General features: G+C 40.1%; 1 protein-coding gene across 1 annotated transcript in view; it reads right to left on the bottom strand.

Moving 5' to 3' along the window:
• Positions 1–768: 768 nt before the first annotated feature.
• nsd1b (nuclear receptor binding SET domain protein 1b) overlaps positions 769–26,820 on the bottom strand; it is a 42,325-nt gene continuing 16,273 nt past the window's right edge. The window contains 19 exon segments of the mRNA XM_039777297.1: positions 769–1,649; positions 4,014–4,215; positions 5,222–5,328; positions 7,173–7,314; positions 9,781–9,897; positions 14,623–14,745; positions 14,856–15,002; positions 15,952–16,064; positions 16,189–16,394; positions 17,511–17,667; positions 18,687–18,866; positions 18,960–19,160; positions 20,563–20,686; positions 21,286–21,423; positions 22,565–22,797; positions 22,905–22,947; positions 23,160–23,260; positions 24,425–24,680; positions 26,106–26,218. Of these exon segments, the coding sequence (XP_039633231.1) occupies positions 952–1,649; positions 4,014–4,215; positions 5,222–5,328; positions 7,173–7,314; positions 9,781–9,897; positions 14,623–14,745; positions 14,856–15,002; positions 15,952–16,064; positions 16,189–16,394; positions 17,511–17,667; positions 18,687–18,866; positions 18,960–19,160; positions 20,563–20,686; positions 21,286–21,423; positions 22,565–22,797; positions 22,905–22,947; positions 23,160–23,260; positions 24,425–24,680; positions 26,106–26,218 (3,401 nt within the window). The 3' untranslated portion in view covers positions 769–951.

The raw sequence follows: 26,820 nt of genomic DNA, 5'->3' as shown, positions 1-26,820 counted from the left end.
AGTACACAGATACGTTTTTGCAGTTTGATTAGCTGAAATACTACCGAGAACAGATACCAAAACAAACCAGCAGGGGGAAAATCAGTGAGAAAACAAGTATAACGGAGTGAAATAGGTTTCACAAATCCCAAGTTCCACTGTGCGTACAAGTTCCAGATACTTGTCTTTGTCAGATCTCTCGTACAGTATGAAGGTAGAGTCAGCGCCAGTGTGTGCAACGTCACTGTGTCGTAAACCTAGCGTGCTAGGACAAAACTAAATAAATACTGTCTATATCGGTCTTCTGTGTATAAATATGGCTCTATACAGTTTGTATGCTGTTTGTTTATTTGATCTATGAACAGTTTATTTATGTGTTGATTTAGTTCTGTCCCATACATTTCTCCGTCCATCCAAACAGTGACAGACTGGGCTACTCGTGTTCGGTTCATCTTCTTTGAGTTTCTCACTGCCAGGCCTTCCTCCAGGAGGGTCTGGCTAGTCCACACAGCATTCTGGGATGGGAGAAAAAACGTGCTCTGGTTTATTGGCTTTTCTTTAAACCAATCACAATCGTCATGGGCGGCGCTGAGCTCCGAACGGAGCAACCGGGCCGCTGCAAAATAGTCTCGGGAAGGAAATGGTTTTGGTGGAACATGTGTGCGTTTAAAAGTAGTTTTAGTCGTGCGAGAGAAAACTCAGATTGGACAGATAGTCTAGCTAGCTGTCTGGATTTACCCTGCAGAGATCTGAGGAGCAGTTAACCAGAGTCCTCACAAATCCACCGGAGGTTAGAACGCCAACAACAAGGAAGAGGAAGGTGACGGACATCTGAAAAGAGGGACATCCGGCAAAATTTCCGGCAGGACCGGAGCAATCCCAGAAGTGGAACATCCTGGACATACAGTAGATTACCGCTGTAGTGACTGCGAGGCCTCGTTGCCTTCAATTGTAATAATAATCCACTGTGCGTCACTCCTCTTCTTCGTCCTCTTCCTCTTCCTCCTCTTCCTCTTCCAGGTATTCCATCACCGTCTCTCCATCCTCTTCGTGAGGACCCGATTTCTGCCTCCCCACCTCACCCTCTTCCTCTGACTCTTCCTCCACTTCCTCCAGCTCCTCCTCCTCTTCTTCTTCGTCCTCCTCCTCTTCGACATCCCTCTCCTCCTCATACGAGGAGATGGGCGAGTAGTGCGGGAGGTCGTACGCCAGCGGGCTGCTGGGAGCGTCAGAGCTGCTGGGCGGAGGCGAGGAGGCAGGCGCTGCCACGGGAATCCTGATGGCTACCGGGATGGAAAAAGCAGGAAGCGGCTCGGAGGCAGGCGCCCCAGCGCCAGCGCTGACCTCCGGGAGCTTCCCGGCGGCGCTCGGGTTGTGACCGGCGGCGGTGCCGTTAGCATCAGCAGCAGCAGCAGCAGGGGGGATGACGGCCATGCCCAGCCCCGAGGTCAGGGCTCTGGGCTCGGCCGTGTACTCGCGGATCTCCCCCGGCTCCAGCGGTTCGGGCCCGCAGGGGTCGTGTTCGCTGCAGCACAGCTTGCCGTCCAGCTTGGAGATGAAGAGCAGGCCGTCGCGGTGCTGGTTGCAGTAGGAGCTGGGGCACATCTCGCAGAAGGACGCCGCCTCCTTATTACAGATGTCGCACTGGTGCCACGGACACTCCCAACGACCTGCAATCAATATACAGACAGGAACGTCAAGGAAAGTCTAAAGAAACTTTGTTTTCATGGACGGGATTTGGAATCTGTAAAAAATGACCTTAATATTAGATTATAGAATATCAAAACACTCTAGAATGTATTTAAACATATTTAAAGTGCTCATATTATGCTAATTTTCAGGTTCATAATTGTATTTAGAGGTTGTACCAGAATAGGTTTACATGGTTTCACTTTCAAAGAACACCATATTTTTGTTGTACTGCACATTGCTGCAGCTCCTCTTTTCACCCTGTGTGTTGAGCTCTCTGTTTTAGCTACAGAGTGAGGCATCTCACTTCTGTTCCATCTTTGTTGGGAGTCGCACATGCGCAGTAGCTAGGTAAGGATGACATCAGCTAGCTAGCTGTTTCTCTAACTGCAGTCAGTACAAGGCAGGATTAGCCGGGAGACTTCTTCTAAACGAGGGCGCACCTCCAACTTTGCGTGGAATACCTGCAGAACAGGGACATGGAAGTAGTTCTTTTGTAGATTAACTTGTGTGTGTTGTAGCGGTGTTTTGCAATTCAGAACAAGCTAGCATGCTACGGTTAGCCACCTCATTTCGGCTAGTGACGTAGAAAAACCTGCCGATTTTGACCAGCTCACCCGGAGACTGAATGCAGGTTACTTTCAGAAACCGTATCTCACTCAAAACAGCATGGATGTTTTTTTTTTCCAAGTTTGTATGAGTGTGAAATCACCAGAGACACAAAATAACAGCCCAAATCCCAGAAAAAGTGATTTCTTTTCATAATATGGGCACTTTAAAGCACATAAAGCCAGTGGTGAAAAAGCAACTCAAGTATTTACTCAAGTACTGTGCTTCAGCTCCACTACATTTCAGAAGTGAACAGTGTTCTTCCACCATTTCTACATGCATTTGAAAACGTGAGGGAGGTAAAAATGACCCCTTGGCGGTACTACAACCACACTGTAAAAAAGAAAAAGAAAAGAAAAAGTCTGTTACAAGTAAAAGTCAAGCAAAATGTTAAGTAAAGTAGGTAAATGTACTTAAAAGTATCAAAAGTAAAAATACTCAATGCAGAAAAATGGCCCCATCACAAAGGTCAACAACAAAAGGCTATCCAGTCTACTGACTTTTGCCACTAGGCAGAACGTTTGGCTTTTTTTGGGATCAAGGACATCAATCCAACAATAAAGTCACATGGCACAATCCTGTAATGGAGTGTATTCCCAATGAATACATTACATGTATGCTTTACTCTTCACTGAAGACATTCTATAAAGTTACTTGGAAAGTATTGGACGCTCTCTGTAATCTTCCATATTACAAGGGTTTCCTAATACAGTCTAGCCTATGTTTGTACGTAAAAATGAGTGATCTTGTAGCATTGCATTACATTACATGTAATTTAGCTGATGCTTTTATCCAAAACGACTTACAATTGCTATAGATGTCAGAGGTCACACGCCTCTGGAGCAACTAGATAGATGGATGGATAGATGGATGGATGGATAGATAGATAGATAGTCTTTATTGTCCCATAGGGATAATCATTTCCACACATCTTCCTCTTCTTTCCATAGCACAGCACCACATATAGAACACATAAAACATATAACACATATACAAAAACATCACATTAAGACACCCATATAAGTACATATCAGATGTGCGAACTAGGGGTTAAGTGTCTTGCTCAGGGACACATTGGTTGATGTATCGTAGTGGAAATGGAACCCGGGTCTCCCACACCAAAGGCATGTGTCATATCCACTGCGCCATCACCACCCTGCCTTACTATTCGTCTGGTGATGAACGATGACGTATATTATATGCTGGGTCGGGAGCCAGTAATCTTAAATTTGTATTTTCTACTGTTACCCTCTCATTTGGTCAGGTCTTGTCTGAGCTGTTCTGTTTGTGGTCATATATGATAAATCCAATAAACATACTTACTAAAAACAAAAACAGTTTCTCCCATTAAAATCCATCTGTATTTCTGTCTTCGCTAGTCTTCTGTGTTTAATGTGTTACATTTAACAAAATAAGATTAACAAAAACTGGTGTTTTGCGCTTCTCTCTCTACCTCTCTAGCCAGGTTTCCATCCAACTGTAGCACAAATATTGTACAGAATTTTCAGGTTATCTGCAAATCAAAATGTGTACTAATACATGTATGTTTCCTACCCCTACTGTTATTTGAACATCAGGAGTTTAGCTCTAGGTGGCGCTGATTCTCCAATCAGGTGCCATTCAACCATCGCAGAAGAAGAGGACACGTCGAGATGAGGTCATTAAAAAGAGCTCCAACTCAAAACTTCAAAAAAGGTTGAAGAAAATGTAGAAAACATGTTGGAAATGTGACTGACCGGCAGGCCTCCTGGTGAGGTTGAGGCAGTCGGCGTGGTAAACTTTGGGACAGCCGGGTCTCTTACAGGAAACCATTTGTCCTCCGTCTCCGCAGCTGAAACACTCGTCCTCTCGTTCTTTGGTCACCACCACCTTCTTCTTCCTCCTGCCGTGGCCCCTCCTCTTCATCTTACGGCCTTTGTCTTCAGACGGAGGGTTGTTCTGGTTTGGAGGGGAGAGAAGGTTTTAATTGAGCCCACTTTACATTGTCACGTCTCAGTCACTACGTTTACATGCACATAATATTCCGGTTTTTGCCTTTATTCCGAAAAAAGACAATATTTGGTAACACTTTACTTGAAGGTATCTACATAATAGTGACATGACACTGTCGGGAACACATGACACTGTCATGGACACAGTCATGACGCATGAACTCTAACCCTAACCTGAACTTGTCGTGACAAAAACTGAATGACACTTACTAAAAGAAGTGTTATGTCATAAATGTTTATGACTTGTTTATAATGTTCATGACACGTTCATGACAGTGTCATGTCACTCTTATGTAGATACCTTCAAGTAAAGTAATATATCCAATATTCCATGTCAGCTGTTTACATGTAGCCGTGCAAATTACGATTTATTCAAAGTTTTCCAGCGGTGGAGGACGTGTTGGAGCGTGTGAACGCAGCGTCCCTCTCTCATTCCTTCAACCGGCTTCTTGAAAAGGTCAGCGTAGCAATGTGTGCTCATATCCAAAAACCTGTTGATATCCAAGTCTTTGATAATGTTTAAAAGTCGCTGTGTTTCTCCTCCTTTTCTTTTGGGCATGCATGTCTACTGCAGCCCTGCAAACTGTTGGCTGGTTGGTTTGTGTATACAACCATAGCAACGCACCGTAAACTGTTACAAACTGCAGTAAAAGCCCTGATTGAGACACATATTCCGAATGCTTTGTATACACGTCCAAAGAATGCTTTTAAAACCAGAATAATACCAGAATATCCCACATGTCTTAATCAGAAAATGTTAAATTCTGAAAAAGGCCTTATTCAAAATATACTGTTTATATGACCTGAATCAAATTCAGAATATTGTCATATTCGGAAAATTAGTGAAATATTAGTGTGCATGTAAACGTACTCAATCATGGACTGAATTCAGCACTTCAGAATAACTTATATTCAATATATGAGTCGTGTTTTATGTGTGTCCCGCCCCTCACCTTTGGCCTGACGCCCAGGAAGCCGCTGCAGTTTGGCGCTCCACATTTACAGACCGTCTTCCCGTTCCCCAAACACTCCAGGTTGTAGTTGAAGGTGAGCTCTGTGCCTGAACAGAAACACACAAACAACTTTTGGAAGATATAGTCAACCGTTTGGACAGGATGCTCCATCAGATGGTTGAAAAACCTGCTTCAGGGACTTTAGATTTTGTTCTTCATCACTTACATTTAAATCACAAGAGGAAGGGATCGGTATGGACAAGAGGGACATTACAGTGACCCATAACTCTTCAAATGCACATATCAGCATGTGAGTATTGTTTTAAAACAGACTTGAAAATGCAAACCGATCCTTTAAATTCAAATATATACAGTGCTGCTCATAAGTATTCATACCCATGCTAAAGTTGACTAAAAAGAGGAATAAAAAAATCATCTTTTGGAAATTGATCTTAATGCCTTAATTAAAAAATGAGGAAAAATCCAACCTTTAAGGACACCAATTTTGTTTTGTGAATGAATAATTGAGATAACTGAGATAATCTCTAGGTATGGTCAAGTACATGGTGTGATGATGTGGGGCTATTTTAATTCCAAAGACCAAGGGAACTTTATCAGGATGCATAGTATCCTGGATCCATGAAATAACTGGCCTTTAAAAATAAACATCTGTCTGCCTCTATGGGAATTTAACATAGGGGTGGACTGACTTATGCCCCCTGTATTTGAAGGAAGAACATTTATTTATTTACGATACATTATTCATTCACAAAGAAAATTGGTGTCCTTAAAGGTTGGATTTTTCCTAATTTTTTTAATTAAGGCATTAACATCAATTTCCAAAAGATGATATTTTTATTTCTCTTTTTAGTCAACTTTAGCATGGGTATGAATACTTATGAGCAGCACTGTATATATATTTTTTTGCCATCAATCAAGGGCTGCCCCTCTTAGTCGATTAGTTGACTAATTGGTCGTTTTGGTCTTAGTCGACTAAGATTTCTTTAGCTGATTAGTCATTTCCCAATTACCTATTTTCCAAGAAACCTATGAGCCCATCTCTGGTAAACACAAGATTTAACGTGGTGCTTTTGGATGATTATTTGTGGAGAGTTTTACAGATCTGTCGATTAAATGCGTTAGTCGACTAAGAATTAATTTCTGCCTCCCCCATGATGAATTCTAAGTAATGACAACACAACTATTGGGGCGTCCGCGTGATACAAGCCTTCCGGTCACGATCGGGCACGCACGCCACCCGCCAGAAAAGGGAGGGAAAGAAAAAAAGAGACCGCCGCTGTCGGGGGATAACTAGCCAGTGGAGATTGCATGTGTGTGTCTTTGAGAACTATAAGTCGTATAACCGATTTTGTCAGTTCATTGTTAGCTGGTGATTTTGTTGTTTGTGTTCTTCACCTAGCTAGGTTGCACGTGGCTGTTGATGATTCGATATAATGGCGATTGGTGAACGCCCTTGCTCACGTTAGTATATTATGTGCATTATTTACATGCTACAGTAGTTACACTGCATTAAAATAATGTAATTAATAGTGGGTTTATTGATATTATTTGCTAGCCTATATATATAATTCATATGCATTGTGTATGGTAGCCTTTACAATGTTATTTATTTACAGCATTTGACCGGCATAAAACCGGCATATGTCAGACTGACCGGCCGGTCGCCGGTCACAGACGATCACGTGAAAATCGGCCAATTCCGGTCACCAGCCGGTCAATCGGTGCATCTCTAAAAACAATGAAATGTCTCCACATAAAAATCTTTACACGTTTTCTCCATTTAACTTTTTCCCTGTTGACCAACGATAAGATTTAATGGAGCTTGTGCGTGTGATCTTCAAAAAACTGGACGCTTAAAATCGGACTCCTGAAGCGGTTGGTGCTTTGACTAAAACAAGCCCCCAGATTACAGCGGTTATATCTGGTTTACCTGCAGCGACGTCAACGAGAGCAAACAGTCCCACGCGGGTGTCTCCGCTCACCGTCCACTTCTGCGTCTCACAGTTGGGCTGACAGCAGTGGTTCATGAAGCGAGCCTCGTTCCCCTTCGGCCCGGCATCGATGATTCGATCCTAACACACACGGAGGTGGAAGAAGTATTCAGATCCTTTACTGAAGTAAAAGTACTTCTACCACACTGAAAATACTTCCCTACAAGTAAAAGTCCTGCATTCAAAACCTTACTGAAGTAAAAGTGTGTAAGTTTTATCATCAAAATGCAATTCAAGTAAAACTACTATATTGTGCAGTAAAGTGTTCCCTGTCAGTGTGTTCCTCTTCTATCTGATGTTTCTGGATTACTATCCCTGCTGCATTCATGTGTGTGTTGCATTTTACTGCTGTAGACTGTGGGATAGTTTAATCTACAGCAATGCATCATATTCTATAAGATCATCATATCTTTGTAGCGTCGCTGTCCTGTGAGAACCACGTATCTCTTTCGTGGTGTCAGAAAAACAGCTTTGTGACGATGCATTTTATCAGCTGATCCGAGAGGCTTTTTAAAGACTTTATTTATCTTAAGAAGTAGGAGAATCTCCTCAACACATGAAGACCGGTTCAGACCAAAGATTCGCGACGAGACGAGTTGAAACTTGCAACTTCTTGCAAACGAGCCGGTCTGCAGCGTTCTGAATCCTGCTAGTTCACACCAATGAGACGAGATGAGACGGTGTATCATCTCCATAGCAACGCCTCTTTGTACTTCCGTTCTAATCTCCGACTTCCCGGCTTTTTTTGTAGCTGGATATATCATTTGTTTCGTCTAAGTATGAATGTGGGTAACGCAGTGATAGTGAGATGCTTGCTGCAGTTGCATCTCACTATCACTGCGTTACCTACATTCATAAAGGACTTATGTCTCAGCAGGATCTGGAAAAACTTGTCCATGCTTTTATCTTCAGTAGACTTGACTACTGTAACGGTGTCTTTACAGGTCTCCCCAAAAAATCAATCAGACAGCTGCAGCTGATTCAGAACGCTGCTGCCCGAGTCCTCACTAAGACCAAGAAAGTGGATCACATCACTCCAGTTCTGAAGTCTCTACACTGGCTTCCAGTGCCTCAGAGAATTGATTTCAAAATACTTTTACTGGTTTATAAATCACTAAACGGCTTAGGGCCAAAATACATTTCTGATCTGCTACTACACTATGACCCACCCAGACCTCTCAGGTCGTCTGGGACAGGTCTACTTGTTGTCCCCAGAGTCAGAACTAAACAGGGGGAAGCAGCGTTCAGTTTTTATGCTCCACATATTTGGAACAAACTCCGAGAAACCTGCAGGTCCGCTGCAACTCTCAGTTCTTTTAAATCTAAGCTAAAGACCTATCTTTTTGATGTTGCTTTTCTTTAAATAATCTATTTTATTAACTTTAATTTCTTATACTGCACTGTAACTTTTATTCTTATACTGCACTATCGATTTTATTCTTGTCTTTTAATGTTTTTAATTTGTTTATTAATGTTTTTAAATTGTTTTCTTACTGCTCTTTAATGTTTTATGTAAAGCACTTTGAATTGCCCTGTTGCTGAAATGTGCTATACAAATAAAGCTGCCTTGCCTTGCCTTGCATTTCTAGAGATGAATCGGCAAAAAAGGTTCTCTAAATTACTGTTTGTTCTAACGTTGCTGGGCTCTCTCCCTCTTCAGTCTCTATCTCTCTCTCTCTCTCTCTTCTCTCTCTCTCCACCAGATAACGTTACCGTGCTTTCGGGCGGTTGTTGAGGCTCCGTCTAAAACTCTGCCATTTCGACCAGCTGTTTGTAACATAAATTTCTATAGTTTGTAGCCGACTTGACCAGCTGACTTCTCTATCGGCTGTTGAAACAGGAGACGTCTCTTACGTTCTAAAACCAGCCTCTGGAGACTGGACCAGCTGAGTCGCAGCGAAACCATCAGCTGGTTTGAGTCGAGCTGAGACGGGCCGGTTCAGACCGCTGAAACTTTTCCCTGAGACGGTCTAAACCGGTTTTGTCTCGTCGCAAATCTTTGGTCTGAACTGGGCTTAAAGGAACACTTCTTCCTTCAGTTTATCCCAAACATTAAACATCAAGACATCTGGAGACGCATGGTTTTTACTGAACAGGAATCTGAAAAGTAACTAAAGCTGTCAGACAAATATAGTGGAGTAAAAAGTACAATATTTACCTCTGAGATGTAGTGGAGTGCAAGTATAAAGCTGCAGAACATGGAACGACTCAAGTAAAGTACCTCAAAATTGTACTTAAGTACTGTACTTCAGTAAACTTTTAAAAAGGCACTATTTTCATGTTGGAGGGTTTTGGTATTTTCCAGACTTTGCAATTTTGCAAGAAACTAAAATTTGGATCTTTCTGTTTTCCAGATTGAATGAATGAAAAAACACACGGACCCGACGGCCATCTACTTCTGCTTTACACCACGCTTTGAAAGGACACGATAGTACGGTTATTTATAACTGAATCATTCCTTTCTTGTCCCCACACTGCCAAAAGAGCAAACTCTCAACATGATTAGTACATATTTAAACACACACACACACACACACACAGACACACCTTGTCCAGAGTGAGCATGTAGAAGTTGCAGATGTCGTTCTCCTGGGCGTGTCTGATCCTGGACCTGCACTCCTCCTCGTCAATCACCTCCCCGACGTACTCGCTCACAAACTGACCCTGAGAGAACAAAACCGTCGACATTATTCCCCCTGACCCAGCCCCTCTGAACAGCATCACGCCTCCGGATGGCGACAGTGGTACAGAAGGGCCAGTACTATTATTGAGGGTAGTGAAGTTACTAGGCGTGCATGATATAGCGACTCAATATAGTTATTGCGATATCATGTTGCGCAATATTATATCGAAAGTGTCGCGATAAGTATGCAATATTCTGTTTATTCTGTGGAGCGCTGCGTCCCGTCCGGTGGCTGTGTGGCTTAGTTGTTCAGTAGTTTAGAGCCCGCTTGAAACGCTGTAATGATCAAGTTTCATTGGCCAGTTACCGTGCCACTTGCACATGTTAGTGCACGTCAGCGCACGGGTCCACTACGTGACCAACCCTATGGAGCGTACCACTGTGTGTGCATATTTCGACAGAGTGACAGTGTAAGTGAAGAAATAGATAGAGACAACAAAACGAAACGAATCAGAGAAGAGAAAGAAAAGTTGTGTCCTGTTCTCTTTATTGATTTATTTTATACTGTCCAACCAGTAGAACATGTCCTGTTCTCTTTATATATTTTATACTGTCCAACCAGTAAAACATGTCCTGTTCTCTTTATATATTTTATACTGTCCAACCAGTAAAACATGTCCTGTTCTCTTTATATATTTTATACTGTCCAACCAGTAGAACATGTCCTGTTCTCTTTATATATTTTATACTGTCCAACCAGTAAAACATGTCCTGTTCTCTTTATATATTTTATACTGTCCAACCAGTAAAACATGTCCTGTTCTCTTTATATATTTTATACTGTCCAACCAGTAGAACATGTCCTGTTCTCTTTATATATTTTATACTGTCCAACCAGTAGAACATGTCCTGTTCTCTTTATATATTTTATACTGTCCAACCAGTAGAACATGTCCTGTTCTCTTTATATATTTTATACTGTCCAACCAGTAGAACATGTCCTGTTCTCTTTATATATTTTATACTGTCCAACCAGTAGAACATGTCCTGTTCTCTTTATATATTTTATACTGTCCAACCAGTAGAACATGTCCTGTTCTCTTTATTGATTTATTTTATACTGTCCAACCAGTAGAACATGTCCTGTTCTCTTTATATATTTTATACTGTCCAACCAGTAGAACATGTCCGTTTCTCTTTATATATTTTATACTGTCCAACCAGTAAAACATGTCCTGTTCTCTTTATATATTTTATACTGTCCAACCAGTAGAACATGTCCTGTTCTCTTTATATATTTTATACTGTCCAACCAGTAGAACATGTCTTGTTCTCTTTATATATTTTATACTGTCCAACAAGTAGAACATGTCCTGTTCTCTTTATATATTTTATACTGTCCAACCAGTAGAACATGTCCTGTTCTCTTTATATATTTTATACTGTCCAACAAGTAGAACATGTCCTGTTCTCTTTATATATTTTATACTGTCCAACCAGTAGAACATGTCCTGTTCTCTTTATATATTTTTATACTGTCCAACAAGTAGAACATGTCCTGTTCTCTTTATATATTTTATACTGTCCAACCAGTAGAACATGTCCTGTTTTCTTTATATATTTTATACTGTCCAACCAGTAGAACATGTCCTGTTCTCTTTATATATTTTATACTGTCCAACAAGTAGAACATGTCCTGTTCTCTTTATATATTTATACTGTCCAACCAGTAGAACATGTCCTGTTCTCTTTATATATTTTATACTGTCCAACAAGTAGAACATGTCCTGTTCTCTTTATATATTTTATACTGTCCAACCAGTAGGAACATGTCCTGTTCTCTTTATATATTTTATACTGTCCAACCAGTAGAACATGTCCTGTTCTCTTTATATATTTTATACTGTCCAACCAGTAGAACATGTCCTGTTCTCTTTATATATTTTATACTGTCCAACCAGTAGGAACATGTCCTGTTCTCTTTATATATTTTATACTGTCCAACCAGTAGAACATGTCCTGTTCTCTTTATATATTTTATACTGTCCAACCAGTAGAACATGTCCTGTTCTCTTTATTGATTTATTTTATACTGTCCAAAAGGTAGAACATGTCCTGTTCTCTTTATATATTTTATACTGTCCAACCAGTAAAACATGTCCTGTTCTCTTTATATATTTTATACTGTCCAACCAGTAAAACATGTCCTGTTCTCTTTATATATTTTATACTGTCCAACCAGTAGAACATGTCCTGTTCTCTTTATATATTTTATACTGTCCAACCAGTAGAACATGTCCTGTTCTCTTTATATATTTTATACTGTCCAACCAGTAGGAACATGTCCTGTTCTCTTTATATATTTTATACTGTCCAACCAGTAGAACATGTCCTGTTCTCTTTATATATTTTATACTGTCCAACCAGTAGAACATGTCCTGTTCTCTTTATATATTTTATACTGTCCCAACCGTTAGAACATGTCCTGTTCTCTTTATTGATTTATTTTATACTGTCCAACCAGTAGAACATGTCCTGTTCTCTTTATATATTTTTTATCTGTCCAACCAGTAGAACATGTCCGTTTCTCTTTATATATTTTATACTGTCCAACCAGTAAAACATGTCCTGTTCTCTTTATATATTTTATACTGTCCAACCAGTAGAACATGTCCTGTTCTCTTTATATATTTTATACTGTCCAACCAGTAGAACATGTCTTGTTCTCTTTATATATTTTATACTGTCCAACCAGTAGAACATGTCCTGTTCTCTTTATATATTTTATACTGTCCAACCAGTAGAACATGTCCTGTTCTCTTTATATATTTTATACTGTCCAACAAGTAGAACATGTCCTGTTCTCTTTATATATTTTATACTGTCCAACCAGTAGAACATGTCCTGTTCTCTTTATATATTTTATACTGTCCAACAAGTAGAACATGTCCTGTTCTCTTTATTATATTTTATTTTTAAATGCTCCAACCAGTGAGAACATGTCCTGTTTTTCTTTATATATTTTATACTGTCCAACCAGTAGAACATGTCCTGTTCTCTTTATATATTTTATACTGTCCAACCAGTAGAACATGTCCTGTTCTCTTTATATATTTTATACTGTCCAACAAGTAGAACATGTCCTGTTCTCTTTATATATTTTATACTGTCCAACCAGTAGAACATGTCCTGTTCTCTTTATATATTTTATACTGTCCAACCAGTAGAACATGTCCTGTTCTCTTTATATATTTTATACTGTCCAACCAGTAGAACATGTCCTGTTCTCTTTATATATTTTATACTGTCCAACCAGTAGAACATGTCCTGTTCTCTTTATATATTTTATACTGTCCAACCAGTAGAACATGTCCTGTTCTCTTTATATATTTTATACTGTCCAACCAGTAGGAACATGTCCTGTTCTCTTTATTGATTTATTTTATACTGTCCAAAAGGTAGAACATGTCCTGTTCTCTTTATATATTTTATACTGTCCAACCAGTAGAACATGTCCTGTTCTCTTTATATATTTTATACTGTCCAACCAGTAGAACATGTCCTGTTCTCTTTATTGATTTATTTTATACTGTCCAAAGGTAGAACATGTCCTGTTCTCTTTATATATTTCATACTGTCCAACCAGTAGGACATGTCCTGTTCTCTTTATATATTTTATACTGTCCAACCAGTAGAACATGTCCTGTTCTCTTTATATATTTTATATGTCCAACCAGTAGAACATGTCCTGTTCTCTTTATATATTTTATACTGTCCAACCAGTAAAACATGTCCTGTTCTCTTTATATATTTTTATACTGTCCAACCGTAGAACATGTCCTGTTCTCTTTATTGATTTATTTTATACTGTCCAAAAGGTAGAACATGTCCTGTTCTCTTTATATATTTCATACTGTCCAACCAGTAGAACATGTCCTGTTCTCTTTATATATTTTATACTGTCCAACCAGTAGAACATGTCTTGTTCTCTTTATATATTTTATACTGTCCAACCAGTAGAACATGTCCTGTTCTCTTTATTGATTTATTTTATACTGTCCAAAAGGTAGAACATGTCCTGTTCTCTTTATATATTTTATACTGTCCAACCAGTAAAACATGTCCTGTTCTCTTTATTGATTTATTTTATACTGTCCAACCAGTAGAACATGTCCTGTTCTCTTTATATATTTTATACTGTCCAACCAGTAGAACATGTCCTGTTCTCTTTATATATTTTATACTGTCCAACCAGTAGAACATGTCCTGTTCTCTTTATATATTTTATACTGTCCAACCAGTAAAACATGTCCTGTTCTGTAGACATGGTCCTTATTTCAGTCCTTCCAGAAAAACGCGGAGTTTTTTTGTGATTGTTGCGGGCAAAAATCCTTGATTATGTGGCACGTTTTCTTAAAAAGATGCGATGGAAGATGCAGGATATTTATAATATGCGGACTTTGGCTGATTATGCATTGAATTATCACGCATAATCGCGTTTTTCTGGAGGGACTGGTATTTATTTATTCATGTTGGACCAGTCCAATATGACAGTCAGTTGAAATAAACCTTGTGTTGTCAGAAAACTTGTTTAATTTGTTAGGAATCTATTTTGATGCGTTTTCCCGTAACTTTTGTAATTTTATATAGGTTTGAAAATATCAAAATGAATATCGATATCGCAATATTCATAATCAACATTGCAATATTCATAACCGACATCGCAATATCACATTTTGTTAACATCGTGCAACCCTAGAAGTTACCTTCTTGATGTCGTGGACACAGCGGAGCCCCCAGCCTCGGGACAGCGTCCTGAAGATCTCCACCTGGCTGTACTGACGCTTGGTGAACGCCTGGTTGAGGCAGCGCTCACCTGCCGGGCAAACCTGCAAACATTTCAGCCTTTCAGATTTACTCTCTTTTAAACATCACTGAATGTGGAGCACTTCTATAAGATATTGGACATGTTGCGAGGGTGACGAAGGGGTTCCTGTACCTGCGGGTGACACTCGTACAGCAGCATGCGGTTGATGCACTCCGAGTCCATCCCACACGGGCTCTCATCTGTCTCCTTACAGTTACAGCGCGGGATCTCTGATAGGTCGGCCGTGAAAATCTGAACCTTTCCTATTGGTCGATTCACCTGAATAAGTCAGAAAGTTGGAAGGACACATGAACGTCTGTTTGTATTTCTAAATCACATTTAAGGCTCTTTACTAAGTTAATAATCTATTCAAATCAATATAGTCTGTCACAGCTCAGCATTATTTAGCATGATTTTATAATTTTGTTTTAACTGTACTAATGTTCAGCACCAGAATAATAATCAATAAATAAATACCTAAATAATACATAAAGTCTCTAATTTACTCACCTTCATGGTACGAAGAACAAAGCCATTTATATGGAACAGGTTTATACTGTATTAGAGACAGGACTTAATTCCTTAGTGCTAATTTCTTCACTTAAAAAAGGTATGATATGCAATGCTAACGTTAAAAAACTACGTATAGACTAACCCGTTTTCCACCACGTGTGTCTGCGCTGCGTTCTGGAGGCGCCGATGGCCCCCGTGAGCAGTCGCGGCCATTCAAGTCAATGTTTGATATCCCACCACCCGCGCCACGGCGCGTCCCAGAAGCGTGCGTGAAGCGGCGCTCCGCTAAAGATACGCGCCAGGTCTATTTTCACGCGAGCAACAGGGCGTTCGGACAGCCGGGCAGGAAGTGAAACAGCGAGAGCATCCACTCAATTTACCAAAACACCCAATATCGTTTAGGTCTCCTTTACAACACCATGGACGTCGAGAGATTCCTCTTAGAGGGGGAAAAACACAATACGACACCACAGATCCACGCCAAAAAAGAGAAGGCAGGAGTGGAAGGTAGATACTAGCTTAATAAAAATGGGATTGTTCTGTAAAATACTTGTAGGGACAATAAAATCTTCGAGTCGGCCAGGCAAGCTGCTCTGCTTCGGAGACGCTCCCGGTGTGGTATGGCGCGTGGCGGAGGACTGAACAAAACCGTGGCGCAGCCGGAACGCATCACAGACGCGCCTGGTGGAAAATCCAGGTGATACTTCTCCCTGACCTTTATATGTTTGTACGGAGGAGGCTTCCTGTCGTTCTTCCTGTCCTCCTGAAGCTGGCGAAGCTCCTTCTCCGCCTGCAGCTCACGAAATCGAACAGCCGCCTCCTCCAAAGCTAAAGAGGGAGATCAACAGGCAGACACTCAGTCATAGCAGGTACAAACTACAACATAGTGACAACTTTTACTTTCAGAAACTGTAGAAGACGAAGAAGCCATTTTGCTGAACACACTGGATACCTTTCTTGTAGGTGGCGTCAACACCTTTCCCCATCTTCTCCTTGCTGTTGGCGTCCACGTCCATATAAGGGAAGACCCTGGCCTGGTAGGTCCACAAGTAGTCGTTGGAGCCGAAGAAGTGAACAGGAAACTCCCCGACGTCGTGCCTCATCCGCTGGATGTTCTCGGGGATCGTTTTGGGATGGCTGACCTCCGCTGGCCACCACCTTTATGGAGCAGGAGAGAAAAAAACAAATACGTTTGAAAAGACTTTTGAGAGTGACAGGACTGTTTCAGAGATCTAATTATCTGTTTAGCCAACATAATATTATATATACGGTATATATATCTATATGTAGCATAAGGCAAAGCTTGGATTTGTTGGCCCGTGTTGCAGCATTCTTAAAAAGCTACAATATAAATTGATGCCTTGAGTTTGTGTGATAATAAGAAATATTTGTGTTTGTTAACAAGAAGTGTCTTGGTAAAATCAAATAATTTGGTATAAAGAAACATTGACAAAGATATGTCATTAACATGAACAAGACTAAGACCATGCTAGCAGCTCTGTAAGGCTGTTCTTAGCCACAGTGGTGCTTTGAGCTAAATGCTAACATCACCATGCTAACAAACGCACAATGACAATGCTTACATGCTGATGTTTAGGTAAGTATATTTACCATATTAAAGCTATGGGAGACAGTTTATCTTTGGCGTTGTTGGGCAAAAAATCATTAATAATCTTTCAGCATACTGTATTGTAATTCTCTTGGCCTTATTTTTAACACTTTAAATAATCTAGCCCGTGACGGGAGACTTTGGCCAATCACAGGTCATTCCAGAGAGAGAGCGTTCCTATTGGCTGTTCTGCGCATGCATTGCCCGTGCGACAGAGAGCAGAGAGGGAGAGCTGCAGGAAGAGGTTTCACAACTTCAAATTCTGCCGATTTGCACTTTCCACTGCATCTTCAACCCTGTTAGTTTAGCGTGTTAGCATGCTAACATTAGCCGACAAATTACAAAGTAAAGCTGATGCTGTAAGAAATGGCATTAGTTTTTTAGGAATTTGCCTAAACCAAAGCATGGACGAATTAAAATGTTGACCTTACGGTGGCACTAGATAAAAAGTCAATGACCAAAGTTGTGCCAACTCATCCTGAGAGGAACATGAACGTCTGAACCAAATTACATGGTAATCTATTCAATAGTTGTTGAGATAATTCCCCTTAAAAGCACAAACATCACCCTCATGGTGGCGCTCAGGAAACGTTGGGTCACAGACTGACAAAAAAATATCTTCTGTCCTTCTTCACAAGAATTTTGTTAAAAAGAGAAAAACTGACCTATACCGCCCAACCTTCACCCAGAGGATGTCCTTGTAGTGAGGTTTCTTCCCAGCCTTGCAGTCGTTGCAGTACCAGCTGCCTTTAGGCATTTCCATGTTCAGACACTCCCGGTGGAACGCAGCAGGACACGACTCGCAGCACAGCAGACTGCCTCCTGGAGGACGAGAGGGCGAACTGCATTGTTTAACCGTTGATTGTCATAGTGTGAGTAGGTGAAGGTTGGCTAGAGCTACATTAAGGTCCGACAGACAAAAGTTTGAGACTAGCTGGTCAACAAAGTGAAACATTTAGCAGCTAAAAAGCCAGACATTTCCCTCAGGAGTTGGTGGAGACCAAAACAGAGCTAAAATGAGAGAGAATATTGGACTTACAATCATCAGGTAGACAGCAACACAAGTCCCAATGAATTTTAATGTTTCTATGTAACTGCTGGATGTGTAAATAAGTAGCTGCTGTTTAACACGTAAGCTGTAACAACTGTAACAGAAAATAATACGTCAGTTCTGTGTTTCTGTCATCTTGCTATGTTATTTTGCCCCCTAGTGGCCAGGAAAATCAAGTACTTTAAGGAGTAACTCTACTACTAATACCCATTTTTTTTTGTTTTTAAAATCATATGTACAGTCACTTTATTTTACTGTCAATTGATCCTGGTCCCAGTCTATTTCATTACAACAGAAGTTTTATTTCTTTTCCCCCACAAATATTACAACTTTGAAAGAACAAGTAAAAAATACTGCATGTTAATTAGTTGTACTCACTCTAGTTACAAGTTTTTGGTCCTGAGACCCTCATCAGGTAAGTTTTATATCGACAACGGTAACAACATCCACCTACCAGCACCTCTAAAGCTCACTTATTAACACGTTGTATCTTGTTTGTTTAATCTGTACAAAAAGTGAGGTGTAAAAACAACAAAATGCTATTTAAAAAAAAAAGGTTTATTGCCTAATAATTTCTTGGCCAGGAACAGTCTTCAGGCAACTGGTTACTGCTATTGGTAAGCTTACATAGCCAGCCGAAAGCGACTAAGCGTACTCCCCAAAATGTCAAACTTTACATTAAACTACTGGCTTTGGGCCAGATTAAGGCTGTGAGAAGACCCGGGCTGTGTTTTCCATCAATCGAGCCGCGTCGGGCTGAAATGACTCCACATGCTCCTTAAAGCCGTACCTTCAGTGCAGACGAAGCACCAGCTGACGTTGACGTGCTCGTGGTTCTTGACGCCGCGGCGGGGGGTGAAGTGGTTGGGACAGATGATGCTGTTGTTGGAGAGGACGACGCTGCCCGCTGCCATGCAGAGGTCCGTAGCGTGATAGGCTACCGGGCAGCGCACACACCGAACCAGACGACCTACAGACCAACAAACGTACAGTCAAGAGCTCGGAAGGTGCAGCAAACAACACAGGCAATTAGGGTAAATCATCCGAGCGTCCTCTGGTTTACCTTTGGAGATGGACGAGCTGTTGGGGTTGGCGATGAAGCAGGTGAGACAGACGTGGATGGAGCAGCGGAAGCCTCGGTTCACAGGCGCGGTCGGGGCGAAGTTGGCGATACACTCGCCGTGATAAAACTTCCCACACACAGGAATCATACAGCGCCGCACGTCCTCACTGCGCTTTTTACATACAAAGCAGGTGTGGATGCCTGGGGAGAATTTTTGTTTTTGTTTTTTACAAATCATCAGCTTTTGTACGTTTAACGATCCATGTTAACATCAAATGTTTTTTGTATTTATACCAAGACATCCATTTCAACAGAAATCCTCCCTACACTTTCAACCGCTAAACCTCCATAAATAAAACAATACAAATGATAATAATACATTATCTAAACCCGTTCTCGAGCAAACAATAAAAAAATATTATACAATCAAACAGAAATACATAAAAAAAATGAAGTAAGAATAATAATGTGCACACATTGAGAGTTGGATTTATCACACCGGTACAGAAAGTATACATGTTGAGCATGCTACAAGTTCATTGTCACTATATTATTTTATTATTGTTAATGCGGTCCAAGAACAAGTCTTACATCCTGAGAGTCTGAATACGACCTAGGTTGCTATGTTATTATATAAATGTATCTTTTGTTCGTCAGAGAAATATAAAATTTACATCTTTTATAACTCTTTTACGCAACATTTTACCTTTAAATATATTTACAATTTTCAAACACATTGTATGAGCATATATACACATATACATATATATCTATACACACACACATATATGCATGAGCAGAAATGAAAACTTTTCCAGTTTTTTTTGTCATTACAACAATGTAAAAGGTGGAAAATTGTGAAACAAAAGAAAGGCATATACACACACACAGATATATATATATATATATACATATATATACATACATACACATATATATATATATATATATATATATACACACACATACATATATATATACACACACACACACACATATATATATATATACACACACATATATAATATATACACACACACATATATATATATACACACACATATATATACATAATATACACACTATATATAATAATTATATATGTGTTTATATATATATTATATGTATATATATTATATGTGTATATAATATATATATGTATATATATATATATATATATATATATATACATACATACTACATACATATACATACATACATACATATATAATATATATATATATATATATACAATATATACAAAATAATATATATATATATATATATATACATATAATATACATATACACACATATACACACATATATATATATATATATATATATATATATATATATATATATATATAGATACACACTGTATATATTTGTGACGTTTTAGTCCTCTATTGTGTTTAATGTACTATTCTTTTTTACAATTGGAGAAGCTCAGTAGGGTATTTGTTTACAATCAGATGAATGCTGGAAGATCATAAATAAAGAGATTTCTTTTGCTTCCACAGTCAATAACACAGACGTTTGGCCCAATAGACACTTGGTATCTATTTATTTAATTCAGTTGTATTACTTGTACACTTTTTTACCTGATTTGCACTCCGGGCAGACAAACTTCCCTTTAGGGGCCTCGGCCAGAGAGATGCAGGGCAGGTGGAAGGCTCCACAGCACTGACCCTCACAGAGCAGCAGCTCCCCCGTCTTTTCACACACCTGAGACAGAAAAACCTACTGTAAAAGACCTGACATAACATGAGTGATTCAAAGTAGCCAAGTTTTACTATCAATTACTTTTTATGTGCCAAAAGGGAAGTAAAATAATTAAAAGTTGATGATACAAATGATACAATAAAAAAAAAAAAATCAGAGATCTTATGACAAAGGCTTTAGAATGTTTTATGATTTGCGTGCCACTTATAATTTGCCAGGTACCATTTCTTCTTTTATAGGGTCTTAGGTCTGCCATTACGTATGCCGTGCACACGGTGTAACCATGGAGCCCGACCCACAAGCCCTACACGCTGCTGGATGTTGGGGTTCAGCCGAAAGTTTCTGCTCTATTTGTCTTTTTATTAGAATCCTCTTGAAGGGATTTTGAGAAAGGCAACACACACAGAGCGGAAGGGACAAAGCCTGACTTGTACGTAGGGTCACCCGACTCATGTTCCAACTTTACTACAAAACTTAAAGCTTGAACCCAATCAAGATAAACTGCATCATATTTTAAACTGCATCTAGAAAATAAGAAGACGCAGCTCTTGAGACCATCCGTCCATTCCATCAGTAAATTGGGCCTTGGCGGGAAAGCTCACCTGACATATGTTCTCCTTCATGGAGGCAGGACCTCCTCGGTCCCCTATGATCTTCCTCGAAGGTAAAAGTGGATTGTCACACAGTGATAAGTCGTCCTTCATGGAGGAGAAGCTGTGATCCAAGCTGGATGGTTCACCCTAAAGAGCCAAAGGACAAATTCATACAGCAATAATAAAATAATAAATAATAATAAAAATTCAGGGCCCGCATTTAGTTCTGATCTGAATGGACCCAATCAAGCTTTTATAGCAAAGAGGCCAAACTTTTGTGAGTGGTCGGGAACTGATAGGAAAGCTGCAGGAGCGATTTAAGTTTGATTTATTACCGCAAAGACTATTAGTTGTCACAGAATTGCGTGTCAATCACTGCTCATGCACACAGCATTTCATAGCGTCCTGCCCCAATTCCCTGTGCACGAGCTGCAGATAGGTTTCCTCCCCTTCCCCACCTCTTCACACACGCTCTATCGTGCACAGCTCTCCCTTGTGGTGGGAGGGGCTTAGGAGATTGTTTGGGCTTTAGTGGAAATGGGGGCGGGACTGAGAAGTTGTCGATGTTCAAATTTTTTGGCTAAGTCCTGGATCTTCACAATCCTACCTACAGCACCTTTAATCTTTGTTGAAAGGGTCTCTTTTAATTGTCATCAATAAGTCTTTCCTCCCATAGAACGCGCTCTTTATCTTTGTTTGAACACCATCTCCTGGCGACTCATAACAGGTAAGGTCACCACTGGAGCTCTCCTAAATACTGGCTGAGATAAGATTAATTTCCTAAATTAAGAAAGTTGATAGTTGACAGTTAAAGACTCTGACGCGGATAAATATGGGTCCTGATTAGAGCTGCAAAGATTAATCGATTAGTCGTCAACTATTAAATTAATCGCCAACTAATTTGATAATCAATTAATCGGTTGGAGCTAAATTCCAGCTCCTTAAATGTGAATATTTTCCAGTTTCTTCTCTCCTCTGTCACAGTCAACTGAATATCTTTGAGTTGTGGACAAAACAAGACATTTGAGGACGTCGTCTTGGGCTTTGGAAAACACTGATGAACATTTTTCACCATTTTATCGACCAAACAACTAATTGATTAAATCGAGAACATAATCAACAGATTGATCGACAATGAAAATAATCCTTAGTTGCGGCCCTAGTCCCGATATAAAATTCAGCATGGTAAAAGACAACACAACTACAGTAAATCAATCATTAAATGACTTTATTGTAACTAACAGTTCCTTCATACAGTATGATCAAGAGAAGAAGAAAGATGGCTGACCTCTGACTCTGCGGTGTCCTTTTTGTCTTCTGTTTGAGGAGCATCGACGGCTGCGGACACCGTCTCCACCTGGGCCGGTTCGGGCGGGGCCGGTGCCGGTGTCTGAGTGGAGGGTGCAGGAGAGCTGGGAGGCGGATCTGTGGGGGTACACGTGGAAGCATCTGTGGGTGCCGGCGTGGAGCTGGAAGCTGCGAGCTGCTTACTCTTTGACTTTAAAGATGACGGTCCAGAATCTGGGTGTAAGAAAGACGTGTTAGTGCATCACAAATATTTATTATTTATCGTTTACGATATTATATAATTGGTTTAAATATTTAATGTTGAAAGATGATTCACTAACCTGATTGAGGAGCAGGATTTGGATTGTTCTTCAGTGTTTTGACCTGTGACAAGAGAAACGTGATCATGTCAAAGAAAACTTTCTAAATCATGATATCGTGGTGAATAACATTTTAAATTTAGTAAAAAGTACAATATTTCCCTCTGAGTAGAAATATATTATATAATGGTTAAATACTTGATGTGAATACTCAAGTAAAATACAAGTATTACAGATGTACCACACATGAAATGTACACACAACCGATATATTGACCTTCTTCTTGGGCGCTGTTGAGGCCTCAGCCTCCAGACAGTACTCCAGGATCTTCTGAGTGGGTTTCCTCTTTCGCTTCTTCTCCAGCATGGGAACGTTTCCTGTGGATTTAATGTCACATTAAAAGACTTAATGCATTGTTGAATATTTAACCAGTGGTTCCCAGTCTTTTAGGCTTGTGTTTCTGGAGAGACAGATTGCAGTGAGTTGTTGTTAGCATTATCAGAGGGAATCCCTCCTAAACTTCTGATGGCTTCATTCAAATAACGAGGTGAAATAATCATATATTTTCACAAAAACAGCAAAGATTACAGAAAAGTCCCAAAAAATGAAAACACATTTGTGCAGATAATGTTTTGGGGGCTTTTCCCTTCATTATAGAGTGACAGTGGATAGATAGGAAAGGGGGAAAGAGAGAGAGAGGGGATGACACGCAGCAAAGGGCAGCAGGTCGGATTCAAACCCGCGCCGCTGCAGGACTCAGCCAACGTGGGGCGAACGCTCCCACTGGGTGAGCCAGAGGCCGCCCCCGTTTTAGTTTTTTCTTCTTTGCTCTCCAGTTAATCTTACGACCCCCTCAGTCATTTTTGCAGGTAAAACCTTTTATTGTTCCAACTTCACAAATGTGAAGATTTGCTGCTTTTCCTTTTTATATAATTTGAATAATGTTAATGTATTAGTAATAATGTTGAGGTTTGGACTGTTGGTTGGACAAAACTTTCTCCCTGTTTTTCTAGCACAGAGGAAGCACATGCTCCCGACACAGGATCATTAGGAGAACTCGCTGCACTAGCATGCTCAACGCTAATCGGGACATCAAGGACCTTCAACTCTGGGTAATTGTAAAATGCCTTTTCTTAATATTTTCACTATTATAAATAAATAAATAAATAATCAGCAGATGAATCCATTTCCTGTTTCAACATGGCAATACATGCATAAAGCGAGGACGATAAAGAAATGTTTTTTTTCCAGTTTGGTGTGGAAGATTTGGACCAGGACTTATCGCCCGACATCAGTGGCCGGCCTAATTAATGCTCTTATGGCTGAATGGGAGCAAATCCCCAGAGCCAGCATACAAAATCTTGTTGAAAGCCTTCCCGGAAAAGAGTGCAGGCTTTTATAGCAGCAGATTAGATACCAGGTGTCCACATTTGCTTGGCCATGTAGTGTATTGACATTTACCCAGAAGGCTTCACTTTGGCTTCCCAGTCTAACTTTGAACGCATAAAATAGCAAAGAAAGAAACACAAACACTTCCTCACCGTTGCCTTTGACGAGGCCTTCTGACGGCGAGGGGTCAGCTTCAGGAGGAGGGGTTAGTGTGTCGATGGAAAGCACCGGTGCATCTTGGGGGGTTGTGTTTTCAGTGCTGGGAATTTGCAGTTCAGAGGGCGTTGTTGCAGCATTTTCCTCAGGAGGTGGCGTCTGTATTTCAGGAAGCAAGCTCAAGGATTGGTGGTCGTGTGTGCGGTTGTCCGATCCCGGGGGTTCGGACATGGACGAAATGGGCTGAGTGGCCTGAGAAAACAAATGACGTGATTTCATTGTCAATCATTGATACAAGCTTCATGTGTGGCTGAAAAACAAGTGATACTGGATGCTTAATGCCATATGCATATATAACAACATGTAATTATTAGGAGCATAACGGTACATGTACTCGTACTGGACCGTTTCGGTACAGGACTTTCGAAACGGTAGGACTACAGGATTTTCGGAACGGTACACAGAATGCAATCTTCAGAAATTATTAGGCTCGCTTTGCGTGTGGAACATACTTCAATTCCGAGTTCCCACACAAACATATTAAGTGGCAGACCAAAAGTTTAGCCTCCCCCCTGCACTTTGAGCACTTACACACAGTATGCTTATACCAGCCAAGCCTCTTGTTAGCTAGCGTCAAGGCCAATGTAGAGAAGCCAGAGCTTGAACACCCTGCGTTATCGTTAAAGACTCCTATTTGGGAAAACTCCGGTTTCCCGGTGAAATACAACAACGGACAAAAACACGTGGATAAGACGAAAGTAGTGTGCCGACATTGCTCATTAGTGATCAGGTACGTTTCTGACAACACGTCAAACTTGTTAACTCACTAAAAACGGCACCACACAAACGTGAATATCGCTGCTACAAGGAAACAAACGAGCGTAGTGCAAACACACCTCCCCTCGGCATTTAAACAGACTTTTGATGGTAATTCAGATCGGGCCAAAGCAATAACAAATGCCATTGGTGTTTTTTCTTAGAGATGGTCCGATATCATTTTTTGCTTCCCGATACCGATTCCGATACCTGAACTTGCGTATCGGCCGATACCGAGTACCGATCCAATACCAGTGTGTCATATATTTTATTATGTTTTAACAACTGTATACTACTATCCCTGTATGGATATGATATGATATCTTTGTTGTCGGTCTGGCTCAGGTTAAACTCTTTGTGAAACATGAACAAACACAGACAATGAATGCCACAGAACTTTCTTTTATTCTCCAGTTTGACAGTCAGTTATAATGGAAAAAGAACATAAATAAACTACTTTAACGTAGATTTTCTTTAGGGCTTTATCACGTGGTATCGGATCGGTGCGTAAACTCCAGTACTACCCGATACCGATACCAGCGTTTTACGCAGTATCGGAGCCGATACCGATACTGGTATTGGACCATCTCTAGTTTTTATAGCAGCGAAGCTACTTAACACTGACTGACCATCACCCCTGAGCGGAACATGGTAAGCCATGTTCTGCAAACTCGGCCCATTTATATAAAATTTTTTTTTTTTAATAAAAAACAACAAGCACCTGTTATTCAATTCTTTACTATAACGCTCCTTATGTCCAATAATGACCGAAATGTTACTTCAAAACAAAGCAACGTAACGTTACCGATTTTAAATATAAAGCATTACCGTACTTACTTTTTATGACTTTTTAGTTTTTACCTTTCCGATCGACTGGAGAGGCTTTTTGGTTTTCTTCCTGGTGGAGAAAATCTGATCATACTCTTCAGTCCATTCAATCAGCCTCTTGCTTGGTTTTCTTATTCGCTTATGTGCTGAAAAAGATATATAAGAAAGGACACTATCTTTTTTTAATCCCTGTTGTTTATAGTGTGTAACATGGAGTAATATAAACGAGAAGACTTTAATGTATTCTATCTTATCACGCTAATACCATGGCTACTTAACACAGGCAAAAATATTTATTTTTGTTTAACCCCTTGGTTAGTTTAATTGGTGAAAGTTTGCTGGAACCATACAAAGAACTGTTGCAATGGATACCTGCAGTTTAATATACCTTGCACACATATTTAGTATGATGATTAAATGACAGTTTGAGGTGTCCCGTTGGACCCTTTTAGACAACTGCCTGTTTCTTATGCTCTGCACTCCAACTTGACAGCCTGCTGTATACAACCACAGTACTGTGAATTTTGGTGTCGTTTCCTGTCATTAGCTTCGAGTAGCGATTCCTTTGTGCCGCATAAACCCCAAACTGGAGAAAATACTCCTGTGCAAACACATAAACACTGTTACATAGCTTAGCAGATGGAAGCAACATTTACCATTTGTGTATCACACACAAAAAAAAACATTACCAAGAAGAGAAAGAGCTTGCCAAAGTCCTCAGTATTTGCACTGATTTGAAATCTGCGCA

The sequence above is a fragment of the Perca fluviatilis genome, chromosome 16 (genome assembly GCF_010015445.1).
Source record: "Perca fluviatilis chromosome 16, GENO_Pfluv_1.0, whole genome shotgun sequence".
Classification (NCBI taxonomy): Eukaryota; Metazoa; Chordata; class Actinopteri; order Perciformes; family Percidae; genus Perca; species Perca fluviatilis.
This window is presented reverse-complemented; position numbering and strand designations above follow the sequence as displayed.